The 13,353-nt window shown below is 47.3% G+C and overlaps 1 protein-coding gene across 3 annotated transcripts in view; it reads left to right on the top strand.

Moving 5' to 3' along the window:
• The window catches only part of PFKM (phosphofructokinase, muscle), a 43,780-nt gene that overhangs the window by 23,238 nt on the left and 7,189 nt on the right, over positions 1-13,353 (top strand). For all 3 annotated transcript variants that reach the window (XM_036297181.1, XM_036297179.1, XM_036297178.1), the window contains 11 exons: positions 3,946-4,019; positions 4,831-4,908; positions 6,249-6,438; positions 6,661-6,826; positions 7,766-7,810; positions 8,248-8,356; positions 8,471-8,566; positions 8,806-8,898; positions 10,604-10,729; positions 12,307-12,371; positions 12,851-12,914. In XM_036297181.1, coding sequence (XP_036153074.1) covers positions 3,946-4,019; positions 4,831-4,908; positions 6,249-6,438; positions 6,661-6,826; positions 7,766-7,810; positions 8,248-8,356; positions 8,471-8,566; positions 8,806-8,898; positions 10,604-10,729; positions 12,307-12,371; positions 12,851-12,914 — 1,106 coding nt within the window. The remainder of the gene's footprint in view (positions 1-3,945; positions 4,020-4,830; positions 4,909-6,248; positions 6,439-6,660; positions 6,827-7,765; positions 7,811-8,247; positions 8,357-8,470; positions 8,567-8,805; positions 8,899-10,603; positions 10,730-12,306; positions 12,372-12,850; positions 12,915-13,353) is intronic.

The raw sequence follows: 13,353 nt of genomic DNA, 5'->3' as shown, positions 1-13,353 counted from the left end.
CAAAGCCTCTTTGCAGCAGGCTGTAATTGGAGACTCTAAAAAATTGCATGCTTTTGACGTTCTCCAGAGCCCCTCCTAGCTGTACCCAGAATACCCCCTGGATGCTGCCTGTAATCTTATCCTTCATCTTGCTTCTAATAGGTCAGACAGCTGCTCATAGAGAGCTATTTAGAACAGCATGGAACAGCCAAGGGGAGCCTGGCCAGGACTGGCCTGGGCCAGAATAGGCCACTGAGTTTGGATAGCAGAGTCCAAAGAATTACTGGGACTCCCTGGTATAAACTATCTGTACATCCTGGTCTGTGATGTCTAGGGAACTAGGAGTTTGAGAAACAGGTCCAGGGACAGAAAGAGGGTCCTAAAACTTGATTTATAAGAAAACACTCAACTATCCATTTAGAAGTGGGAAAGATGACCTCTAGAGGTTGGTAGGGTTGAGGTAAGAAGAAGGCAGAGGGAGGAGAGAAGAGAAAGAATCTTTTCTTGTGGGATTTTTCTCCTGCCCAATGGACTTGGATATTTTGTGCCCACCATCTGTTGTTTCCTTTACACTTAAAACCTTTTACTTATTTATTTTTAAATATATTTTTATTGATTTCAGAGAAGAAGGGAGAGGGAGAGAGAGATAGAAACATTACTGTAGAGAGAGAATCATTAATTGGCTGCCTCCTGCACGCCCCTACTGGGGATTGAGCCCACAACCCCAGCATGTGCCCTGACCGGTAATCGAACCCTGACCTCCTCGTTCATAGATTGACACTCAACCACTGAGCCATACCGGCCGGGCACACACAGGTTTTTCTTAAAGCTTCCGAGAAGCCCCCTCTCTTCACAGACTTTTCAGTTTTGTTTTTTTTGTTTTTTTTCCCAGACTTCTCAGTTTTGAGTCCTTCAATTTGAGGGTGTTAACTCAGACCTCTAGCCTTCACGGGGCTTTGCCTCAGTGATGTCATAAAAAAGCTTTGATATCAGTGCTCACCGATGACCTCTTGTTGGCATGCCCAACCTGCGGCTGTTATTTTAATTATCAGAAGCATTAGACACTGTTCCCAGGTCTTAAAACTGTCCCCTATGGCTTCGAAGACGTTGCTAAGCCCTGGGCTCTTTTGTCGTTCTGGTTGCTCCTTGGAGTTTCCTTCATGGATTCCTCATCCCCTGCCCATTCCTTCAATGTTGCTTTTCCTCAGGGTTTCTTCCCTTGCCCTTTTCCCTTCCAAGTCTTCATAGTCTCTCGAGACAGTCTCTTCCAAGTTCACACGCTGTCCCACAGGAACTCAACTCAAAATATGAGTGTGTCATCCCCACCCCATCTTCCCAAATCAAAACCTGCATCTGCTCAGTTAACTGCACGCAATTTACCCTTTGTGAAAGTCAGTCATGGGCATTTCCTCTTCTTCCACAAAACTTGGAAATCTAATCACATTGCTGATTAGATATAAGTCCTATTGCTTCTGTTTCCTGAGTGTCTCCTGTCCAGTATCTCTGTTTTGCAACAAATGTTACTCTCTCAGTCTAGAACCTCATCATTTTTTTGCCTAGGCTATTTGATGGCCATCCTAGTGATTTCTAGGCTATCTGGTGGCCATCTAATCCTAGCGATTTCTTTTTCAGTCTGTCCTCCACATTGCCAAAGCCATCTTCTGATATGTCGATCTCATCCTACCCCTCTACTGTCACGGTGCTTCAATGATTCTCCATAGTCTATAAATTTATTTTTTGGTCACAGATCCTTTTAAGAATCAAATGAAAGCTGTGGACCTTCTCCCAAAAGAAGGGCCCATGCCCGCAAAAGCGTTACCCATGGATCCTTAGTCAAACACTGGCCTACAGAATGAAGGCCACTTTCTCATGCACAGGTGCCTGCCCACCTGTGCAGCTTCATCGCTCACCACTTCCTATTTTATATTTTATTCTTTATAATACTGAATTACCTAAGGTTATTCATTGAAACTCACCTTTATTTGTGTTATTCTCCCTGCCTGGGACATTTCCCCCCAAATTGTCCACCTGACAAAAAGGTTAAATGAAAAATTATCCTTTAGGTCTCAGCACAAATAGTCTTTTCTGTACAGCGTTCCCAGACTTCCTCCTAGCAGCTGAAATGCTCCTTCTCCTTGTTCCCACTGCACTTTGTACAAATCTCCTTCATAGGGACCCATATTGTCACCATATTATAATTCTTCATAGGTCTTGAGGACCATTACCAAGCACTTTATCCCTATATCCCCAACTCTGTGTTCTTCTCTGCTGTATCCCCAATGCCTACATAGTGCCAGGAACATGATGTGTATTCAATAAATATTTGTTCCATGACAAATGGACCTCCAATATGATTTGGAGCTTACAGCCATATCAGCCTAAAAAATAAAACACCAACCAGAAGAAGACATCTGGTCTTTTTGTAATATATTTTATTGCTTTTTTACAGAGAGGAAGGGAGAGGGATAGAGAGTTAGAAACATCGATGAGAGAGAAACATCGATCAGCTGCCTCTGGCACACTCCCTACTGGGTATGTGCCCGCAACCAAGGTACATGCCCTTGACCGGAATCGAACCTGGGACCCTTGAGTCCGCAGGCCGATGCTCTATCCATTGATCCAAACTGGTTAGGGCCATTCTGGTCTTTTTGATTCTCTTCCTTTCCAGAGAGCTTTGGGTTATGCAGTAGTTTGTGATGGATTCTGGCTTCTCTAGTGCTCACTGGTAGATGGTATTTCCCCAGGTAGGGTTAAGGAAGATGCAAGTCGATTTTAGATTGAAACAAAAATACATACTGGAATATCTTGAATAAGAAGTTGATCTCTTATGGTGCTATGATTCCTTGACCATCACCTTGAGTCCCTCCTCACATTATAAGCCAGAGAATCTCAACTGTGTGATACACATTGTAACATACAACTCAAGTGACACTAAAAAGCTGTATATGTGTGGAGGCAGGTCACTGAGCCTCAGAGAGTCATGTCTTTGTCCTGAAAAGCCTACCAAAGCTAGATGTATGTCTAAATTCAGTGCAGAAGGCAAAGAAAAACCTAGGACAGCCATTGAGATTAGGAGGGCATAGCATGGAGGTCAGTAGTGTTGGTTTAAGTATTTTAGGACTTGGATTTAAATCTGAGCTTTTTAAGAGTACTAGCTCTGACCTTGACCTCTTGGAACTTCAGTTTCCAAAATTTGTAAAATGGAGGCAACTCTAGGGTTGTGGATGGGATTAATTGAGATGACGTTTGATAAGCACTTAGTAGTGTCTAATACAATAGCATTCAAGATTATTATTCCCTAGATTGCCCTGGCAAGGAAAGATAGGATTTGCGGGGAGGGAAAATGAGGTGAGTATCTGGAGCTACATTAACATTGAGACTTGGATGAGAGGAATATTCTAGATTTAGAAAAAAGCCTAGCCCAGCAAGTGTGGCCCAGTGGTTGAGCATCAACCTATAAACCAGAAGGTCATGGTTCGATTTCCCATCAGGGCACATGCCCAGGTTGCGGCTCTGTCCCCAATAGGGTGTGTGCAGGAAGCAGCCGATCAATGATTCTCTCTCATCATTGATGTTTCTGTCTCTCTCTTCCTCTCCCTTCCTTTCTCTGAAATCAATACAAATATATATATATATATTTAAAAAATAGGGGGAAAGCCTGGCCAGCATGGCTGAGTAGTTAAGTGTTGACCTATGAGCTAGGAGGTCACGGTTCGATTCCTGGTCAGGGCACATGATCAGGTTGCAGGCTCAATCCCCAGTGTGGGGAAGGCAAGGAGCAGCCTATTAGTGATTCTTTCTCATTATTGATGTTTCTATCTCTCTCTCCCTCTCCCTTCCTCTCTGAAATCAATAAAATATATAAAACAAAATAAAATAGGGAAAAGAATTGTCTCCTATCTTGGATTCCAAGGCTGCTTTTCTTAGAAGTAACCTCTTTCTCACTTCTTTCTTTTCTCCTTGCAGGAATGAATGCTGCTGTCAGGGCTGTGGTCCGAGTTGGTATCTTTACTGGTGCCCGTGTCTTCTTTGTCCATGAGGTTGGTTCTCTACTTTGTTCTCCATTTCTTTTTTTGCTATATGCTTAACCTGCTCCTTTCCTCACCCCACTTTCTCTTTCCTTACCTCCCAGTTATATTGCTGGGTCTGATTTTTCTTGGCTCCCTCCCCACTCTCAGCCTCAGTAATGATGGTAGGACCCAGGGATCTGTGGATCGGGTCCTCATGTTGCCTGTTCAGTTTAAAGGAAGAAGTACCTGTCTTCTCTCCACTTCCCTCCAAAACAGAGAGAGAAGCTGAAATGAGTTAGCATTTCACAGCAAATTGAGTATATTCAGAGATAGAGCTGTAGGAGGAAAGAGTCTCACTAGATTTCTATAGTTTGCCCAACTTTCCGAGGTTCTAATTCCTCTTTGTTTCCCTTCCTTTCGTTTCCTCTTGTTCTTTGTCACTCTTCTTTAGGTAAGGTCTAGCTGTCTTCTCTTAAATTTAATAGCTTCTTGTCTTTTCAAATCATATTCCTCTCCCTCCCTCCAACATCCCCTTTTCTTTTCCTCCACTGTTACCAAAACCATCTGTTATCTAGTTCCCCTGGGAAGTGGATTAGAGGAAATGGGATGAGCCAAGAACAAGAGGAATTAAGATTAAGTGTTAGGAAGAACATAAAAAATGGGAGAAACTAGAAGAGGGTATTGAAAAAGTTGGACTATGTTGGTCTCACAAGTATCCAGGAATCTGTAATGGGAGCAGGTGACTTCATTCTCTGAGAACCTCTTCCCACGTTCCTGTCTTGATCCTGGGAGTTTAGGGGGAAGCCTAGCAGAGACTGAATGGGTCTGATGTGCCCCACAGGGTTATCAAGGCCTGGTGGATGGTGGCGAGAACATCAGGGAAGCCACCTGGGAGAGCGTTTCGATGATGCTTCAGCTGGTACGTTCTAGAAGACATTTGTCCCATGTTTTGTCCTTGTTTCACCCCGTGCTGCTTTGGGCTCATGGTTCCCCAAGTTCCCTGCCATGTGGTGTGATGGGAAGGGATTCAGTGACAAGGTAGGGGTTATGCTTGACCTTTACTCTTTGCATTTGAAAGTATCACCCTGGTTTCCTAAAGTGGGATAGAGAGTGGGGATGTGCTCATAGGACAGTTTGCTCTGTATATAAAGGTCATAGGCAATACTTGGGGACCTGGCATGTAAGCAAGACCTGCTCTGGGGTCATGGGGAAGGTCTGGTCCTGAAAATAACCTTACCAGAGGACGGGAGCCAGAGCCAGAAGTAAGGCTGAAATATGCTAGTCCTCATGTGATGGGATGAGGTGGCCTGAAACCAGACCATTTAAGGGAGGAAGGAACCCAGAGAGCCTTTCAGAGTTAAAGTCAACCAACCAAACAAACGAAAAACTAAAAATACCCCGATCATATCCATAACTCTTTGCCTTTAAGTCATTCTTTAAGTTACTATATACTCATTTTCTGATTTACTGAAAAATTTACAAATTATATTTATATCTCCATCCTTTGCCTCAATCCTTTACCACACCATGGAAAGAAATTTAATGTGCAGGGCGTAGTTACAGTTCTAGGCAAGTGATGGTGCCTGCCATAACATGATCTGGGAATGAGCCAGGAGTCTCCATCAGTGCCCCAAAGTTCTGGATATCAGGAGCTTATATGATTTTTGAAAATAAGAGTATTTACCTCTTGGGGTATCTGTAAACCCCTGGAAATTTAAGGCTTTCTATATCCAAAGCTATTTTTCCTGTGAATACCTGGGTATTGCGGCTCACTCCACTAGCACCATAGATCCCACAGAGCGAAGGGAAAAGCCTGGCAGTGCCAGGTTACAATTAGAACTCACAGTGTGGTGGAGAGAGGAGAATACTACCAAGCACATTGAGATGATGCAATCCTTAATGTCAGGCCAGTAGGGAGAATTTCCAAAGGGTGGAGATTATTTCAAAAGCCAGCAGACATCTATGTATTCTCTTTGAGGAAAATCATGTTGAGAACAAGGCCTTCAACCAAATGGGTTGACCTTAGCAGCCTTCCAAGAGGTGTAGCAGAAAGTAGGAATGATGCCGTGACATCCCAGCCAGCGTTGTTGCCCTTTCCTTTCAAAGGAACAAATGACTCTTAAAGATATCAGGGAACTTCCCAGGGACCACATGGTTATGTCAGCCCATCACAGAGTTGGAATAGGGGAATCTGAGCATGTTAAGCCCAAATTTGGCTGTGTCATCTGGTGAGCTGACTTCTCTCTCTCTTCCCCAAAGGGAGGCACAGTGATTGGCAGTGCCCGGTGCAAGGACTTTCGGGAACGAGAGGGACGACTCCGAGCTGCCCACAACCTGGTGAAGCGTGGGATCACCAATCTGTGTGTCATTGGAGGTGATGGCAGCCTCACTGGAGCTGACACCTTCCGTTCTGAGTGGAGTGGCTTGTTGAGTGACCTCCAGAAAGAGGGTGAGACATTGTTCTCATCGGTATTGTTTGTGTGTGCACACACACCCCCCTTCCCTTCCCTTGGAGAAAGTCGTTACCTAGACAAAATGGGCCGTCTTTGCCCTCCTTTTTCTGCCGTAGCTTACAATTCCCACTAGCTCCAGTTCCCTCTCTCTCTGGTCATGTGCTCTTTGGCATGCCAGGCACCTCACCCAGGGCTCCTGGTTTGCTTTCCATTGTCAGGTAAGATCACAGCTGAGGAAGCAAAGAAGTCTAGCTACCTGAACATCGTGGGTCTGGTTGGATCAATTGACAATGACTTTTGCGGCACCGATATGACCATTGGCACTGACTCTGCCCTGCACCGGATCATAGAGATTGTAGATGCCATCACTACTACTGCTCAGAGGTAAGGGGCTGGGGGTGGGCAAAGTAGGAAGATGGCAGCTGGGACAGGCTAAGAGCTCTGAGCTAGAGAAGATGGAGTGTTTGAGCTCTGGTGACTATAATGACTAGTTTCCTGAGGCTAGAACACATTTTTAACTAGGAATTATCCCTAGAGCATTGAAATTGCACTGCTCTCGAAATGCTGCAAGATTTGCCTCTTGCCTCTGTCTAGCCCACTGTCCAAACATGTAGCTCTGAGGTCTTTATACCTCTTGAGTCTCCCACATAATTAGTGTCTAGACTGAGGTGAATCTAGGGAGCCCAAAACCTGAGCCGCCCTTTCCAACCACATCATAGAGATTGTAGAGGCCATTACCACCACTGCTCAGCGGTTAGGGGGCTTGGAGGCAGTGTGGGAGAATGGGAGGGCGAAGGGTAACAGGTTAGTCAAGTCCTCTCTTCTTCCCTTCTTTTCCCTTTCTCTCCTTCTTTTCCTAAGGCCCATCCTTTCTGGAACAGAGCCTTAGTACTGACACCTTTTTTTAAAAAAAAATTATATATATTATTGATTTCAGAGAGGAAGGGAGAGAGATAGAAACATCAGTGATGAGAGAGAATCATTGGTCGGCTGCCTCCTGCACATCCTCTACTGTAGGGGATCGAGCTCACAACCCGGGCATGTGCCCTTGGCCAGAATTGAACCTGAGACCCTTTAGTCTGCATGCCGACACTCTATCCACTGGGCAGTACTGACACCTTTTACTGCTGTGTTCTCTTAGGCGTAGGAAGGACACCCTGTGGCTAAAGTGTTTCCCATAGGTCTTCCTGTTCGCTCAGGAAACCTGCTGGAAGGCCTAGCAGCACAAATACATCTTCCAGAGAGGTTACTTGGTCTAAAAGTGGGTACAACTGATCTTGACCATAGGGACACTTGGACTGTGTAAGTGTCTATCTCTTGCAGCCACCAGAGAACGTTTGTGCTGGAGGTGATGGGCCGGCACTGTGGGTAAGATCCCCGTCTTGACTCGTTTATTCCATGGACCCAGCACTAGCCCTTTTCTTCTCCCTGTGGAGTCCAGAGAGGCCTCCAGTGGTACAGACCTGGCCTCTTGGTGTGGCCCCTTTCCCTGTCCCCACTGCACCTCCCGTGCATACCTACACGTGCATGAGTGTACATGTGTGCAGTGCACAGGCACACGCAGTGTGGAAGAACAGGCAGTGCTCTGAGATGGAAGCCACTGTGGGAGGTGAGCATGAATAGAAAGTGCCCTGCAGGGGCAGAATCTATTGAGAAGCTGTCTTAAGGGTTACCCTCACCCCAAGAATGAAACTGAGGCTCCTCAGTGCTTTCACCAACTATGGGGACTGGCGAGCCTGTTGGGTAGAGGGGAGGCTATCTGTGGAGCGTAGCTCCTAGCGTGATGCCTCTGGTTCTCATCTCAGATACCTCGCCCTTGTCACCTCTCTCTCCTGTGGCGCCGACTGGGTTTTTATTCCTGAATGTCCACCAGATGATGACTGGGAGGAGCACCTTTGTCGCCGGCTCAGCGAGGTACTGGCACTATTTCTTTGCCCTTAAAAAATAAAATTCCTCACCCTGTTTCACTGATGTTCCGTTTCCCCTCCATCGGTTTCACCCACCACTTCCCTCTTTGTGCTTGACCAGACAAGGACCCGTGGTTCTCGTCTGAACATCATCATTGTGGCTGAGGGTGCGATTGACAAGCATGGGAAACCAATCACCTCAGAAGACGTCAAGAACGTTAGTATGCATGAAGTCAGAGGTGTCTTGAACACCTTACCCACCCGGGCCCATTCCCTAACCATTTCTGAGTCTCTCCTTAATCCTTCTGCACATCTCTCCCAGGGTTCCTGCCCCCTGGTTTCCTCCCACCAGGAATCATTATAAGATAAGAAGATAAGCTGTCCATGCTTTATCTACGTCTCTTCTTTCTTTGACTCTGTATATCCCTTTCTCTGTTCCTCTCTTGGTCTCTTCAGCTGGTGGTAAAGCGTCTGGGATATGACACCCGGGTCACCGTCTTGGGGCATGTGCAGCGGGGTGGGACACCGTCAGCCTTTGACCGCATCCTGGTAAGTCCTGGGGCTTGGTGGCCCTCCTGCCTTAGAACCCTCAGCTTGCTGTCCTTCCCCTGCAGGACTGGACCTCACCAGCACAGGGCCTTAAACCACTGGTCACGCTGTCCCGCCACCAGCCTCTGCAGTGGCTGGACCCATCCCCTTATACTTGGGAGTTCTCTTCTGTTGCAAAAAATGATGGGAAACTATATGCTCCTGCAATGGTGAGGTCTCCTATCTTAGAGCTATGAGCATCAGTGCAGTTGTTAAGATCTGATCTAACCTCATACACTCAGTTTGAACCCTCTTATCCTACTTTCATTAGAAGAGAGAGGCAATATCCTTCCTTGTTTTATCAATAAGAAAAGAATATTATTAAGCCTCATCGATCCCCTTGACCACTATAGTGGGACATGTTTCTCTGGAATCAAGTAGTATCCTTGGGGTTCTGATGGCAAGAGGATGAAGAGTCATGAAGCTTTAGGTGCAATCTGGGTAGGTGCTGGAGTCCAACCCCAGCAGGTCCAGGGGTCCCCAAAGGTGTGGATGGAGTCGGCGAAGAAGGAATGACACAGAGACAGCGTTCAGTTGATCAGCAGCCTAGCCAGGATCTCTAGCCAGGTTTTCCAGCCAAGTTCTGGTCTGGATCTCCAGCGAAGTTCTGCTTAGGATCTCCAGCCAGGTTCTGTGTCCATGTTCTCTTGCTAGGTTCTCCAGCCAGGTTCAGTGGCCAGGTTCTGTAGCCAGGTTCTTCTGCCAGGTTCTGTCTAGTGCCGGGGTCCTGCCCCAGCAGGTCCAGGGGTCCCCAAAGGTGTGGACAGAGTCAGCGAAGAAGGAATGACACGGAAACAGCGTTCAGTTGATCAGCAGCCTAGCCAGGATCTCTAGCCAGGATCTCCAGCCAAGTTCTGGTCTGGATCTCCAGCAAAGTTCTGCTTAGGATCTCCAGCCAGGTTCTGTGTCCATGTTCTCTTGTTAGGCTCTCCAGCCAGGTTCAGTCACCAGGTTCTAGTCAGGTTCTCTTGCCAATTTCTGTAGTCAGGTTCACTCCAGGATCTTTTGCCATGTTCTCTCGCTAGGTGCTGTCTCTAGGTTCTGAGGCCAGTTTCTGTCCAGGATCTTTTGCCATGTTCTCTCCAGCGAAGTTCTTCTGTCTCTAGAGAACGTTCTGTGTAGGTTCTGTGCCTAGGTTCTGTCTCTCTTGGTTCTATCTTCTGAGTTCTGTGTCTTGCTGTCTTATTACATCTGTATTTATACCAGTTGATTCAATCCTATCAATCTCTATTACAAAGGTTAGGGCGTTTCTTATCTCCATTCCAGGGAGTAAAGATTATGTAGCTTAAGCATGATTGTTCATAGTTAAAGTGATTAATTACCCGCCTGGCACTTAGTTAAGAGGTTTTATTCCCTCCCTAACTTCAGGGGAAAATCCCTACCTGGGGAAACAACCTTTCTCAGAGACCTTGGTTAAAACACATAGTGCCAAGAAGGTGAGCAAACATATTAAGAACAGTATGCCATATATGCCAGGTCCCTTGAAACAGCAAGCATGGACCGGCTCCCGGCAGGTAGGGAGGTAAAGCCCAGGAAGTTCTTGGCTACAGTCTTTAACTGTGGAACTCCACCCTGTGAGATGGAAAGGGCGTGAAGTGCCCTGGTTCCCCAGGCCTGGCCAAGACAAGGAGGCCTGCACCAGACTTTGCTCCTTGGGCTCCTACAGGGCAGCAGGATGGGTGTGGAAGCAGTGATGGCACTACTGGAGGGGACCCCAGACACCCCAGCCTGTGTGGTGAGCCTCTCCGGTAACCAGGCTGTGCGCCTGCCTCTCATGGAGTGTGTCCAGGTGGTAAGTACTGACTCCAGTGCCCCTTCCTAATGCTCCAAACCCGTCTCTGAGCTGGAGCTTATGGGGAAGGAGACCAACTCCAAGGCTGCTGGGGCAGGAGCAGAAGGAAGGCAGCACGGCAGAGTAAGAGCCGTCTGGGGAAAGGACGCCATGGGCTTTGCATAGCAGCCGTAACCGCTCCAACACAGCCTCAGTTTCCCCATCTGTGACATGTTCCTAAAGAATGGGAGACTCTACATCTTGCCTAGTAAGGAGACCCATTATCTCATGACATCCAACCTCAAACCCCTTCATCATGTCTATTAGAAGAGGAGTGCAATATCTCTCCAAACTTTATTTATTTATTTAAAATATGTTTTTATTAATTTTAGAGAGAGAGGAAGGGAGAGAGATAGAGCTAGAAACATTAATGAGAGAGAAACATCAATCGGCTGCCTGCTGCATGTCCTTATTGGGCATCGAGCCTGCAACTCAGGCATGTGCCCTGACCGGGAATTGAACTGTGACCTCCTGGTTCATGGGTCAGTGCTCAACCACTGAGCAACACCAGCCAGGCTCTCCATACTTTATTTTTTTATTTTTTAAAATATGTTTTTGTTGATTTCAGAGAGGAAGGGAGAGGAAAAGAGGGATAGAAACATCAGTGATGAGAGAGAATCATTGATCGGCTGCCTCCTGCACGTCCCCTACTGGGGATTGAGGCCACAACCCTGGCGTGCCTTCGACTGGAATCGAACCTGGAATCCACAGGCTGATGCTCTATCCACTGAGACAAATCAGCTAGGGCTCTCCAAACTTTATTAAAAGCAGGGGATATTATTAAGGTCTGGCTAGGTAGCTTATATCTTCCTCTGATTTCTACCCTGGACATGCTTCTCTGAACCAACATGAGGTACTAATACCCACCTGGAGGGCTGGTGTAAGGATTGGAGAGAAGCTACGTGAAGGGTTTGATGCAGTGCCTGGAAACTGTTGCATGCTCAGGAAATGGTGTGGCCCTTATAGAGGAATCACTGATACCACAGAGCGAACATCGTGGCTGAGAGCTAACGTGTCTGGCATGAATGCTCAGGGCTGGCCCTCAGGGTTCCAGTGACCCACAGCCCAGGCAGGCTCCAGCCTTGCTCGGAACTGGATCTCTAAAAGCCTTAGAGCTAAAGCATTGGCTCCCAGAGCAGAAGTCAGTGGTGGGGGAGCACCTGGCCGGGGTCAGCCTTTCTCCCAATCTGGGTCATCTGCAGGGTCTTCTTCATGCACTCACTGGTGCAGGGGCTACTGGGAGGCTGGGCCCTGAGTGTGTGGTGGAGGAAGGTGCTGTTTTATATGTGAGCACTGCTCCACTCTGCCCATCTTCTACTAATTAGAGCGTTGGATCAGCTTTCTTCTATTGCTGCTCATTACTAAGAAAATTAAGGGAAAAACAAAAATACTTCTGTGAAAGTTTGAGGAAAGGTGGGGTGCAGGGTGGACAAGACCTAGTCACACGCCAGAGATGGGCAGAGTCTCCCTGTGGGATGGGCCTCCAGCTGTGCAAGACCTGCCCTGGAGTCGTGATTGTTGCTGTGCTCCTCCCTCAGACCAAAGACGTGACCAAGGCCATGAGCGAGAAGAAGTTTGATGAAGCCCTGAAGCTGCGAGGCCGGTGAGGAAACGACCCGAAGCTCACTAGCTACAGCAATGAGATGCCAAATGAAGCCAAAAGTCACAGAGCTTCTGACCTAAAATATGAGCCTCTGCCTCTTCCTCTTCCTATTGTCTCTGCAAACTTTCTTCCCCAAGAGAATTAGTTGTGAAGTATCCATGAGGCTCAGTTCATCCCAAGGATGCCTTCCCTGAGATTGGCCTTTTATAATCTGTATTTCTCTCTGTGGAGCCCGGCTAGATTCTAAGTGTCTAGGCAAGGGGCAGTCTCTGTGCTGAGCCTGGGGAGAAGAGTGCTCGGGAGGGTTTGATGAATTAGTGCCCCCTTTGCAGACCCTGCCCAGTCCCTGCTGTTGCCCCACTTATGTCCTTTGAGATTTGCCCTGTGGAGTTTCACTTTGGGAGCAAAACTTCAGACCAGATCCCATTGGCTGCTGGCTTGGGGAATGGATGGAAGACACCTCTCACTACTTTTTACAGGAGCTTCATGAACAACTGGGAGGTGTACAAGCTTCTGGCTCATGTCAGACCCCCAGTGTCTAAGGTACTGGCAAGTTATTCACCCTACTTCACCCTGGCGTGCCCCCAGTCTCCCTCTATTAAGTGCTTCTCCCAGTCCCTAGTACCTCAGCCTTCCCAGTTTCTTGGCCCACTATCACCTTCAGTGCCAAGTCCCTGACCCTACAAAGATAGTTTTCTGTTAGCCACGCCCAGGTACCAGCCCTGTGTTCTTAGCATGCCCTGGGTATCTCTGACCAAGACCCGGGTCCAATTCAGGGCTGACGTGCTAGCACGCAAGGAACAGGAAAGAGGGCTTAGGTATTGTTTTCTCTGAACAAATCTGGGAATAGTCACACTTAAGTGCGTTTAAGCCACCTCTTCCATTGGAGTAGTGTTTCTCTATATTTATGTAGATCAGAGTCCCTGGTGCTGATGCAGATTCCTGGGTCATTCTTCCAGATGGGATTTAGATCTGGGGCAGG

The sequence above is a fragment of the Myotis myotis genome, unplaced genomic scaffold (assembly GCF_014108235.1).
Source record: "Myotis myotis isolate mMyoMyo1 unplaced genomic scaffold, mMyoMyo1.p scaffold_m19_p_3, whole genome shotgun sequence".
Lineage (NCBI taxonomy): Eukaryota > Metazoa > Chordata > Mammalia > Chiroptera > Vespertilionidae > Myotis > Myotis myotis.
The sequence above is the reverse complement of the archived record's forward strand: the minus strand, read 5'-3'. Positions and strand labels throughout refer to the sequence as shown.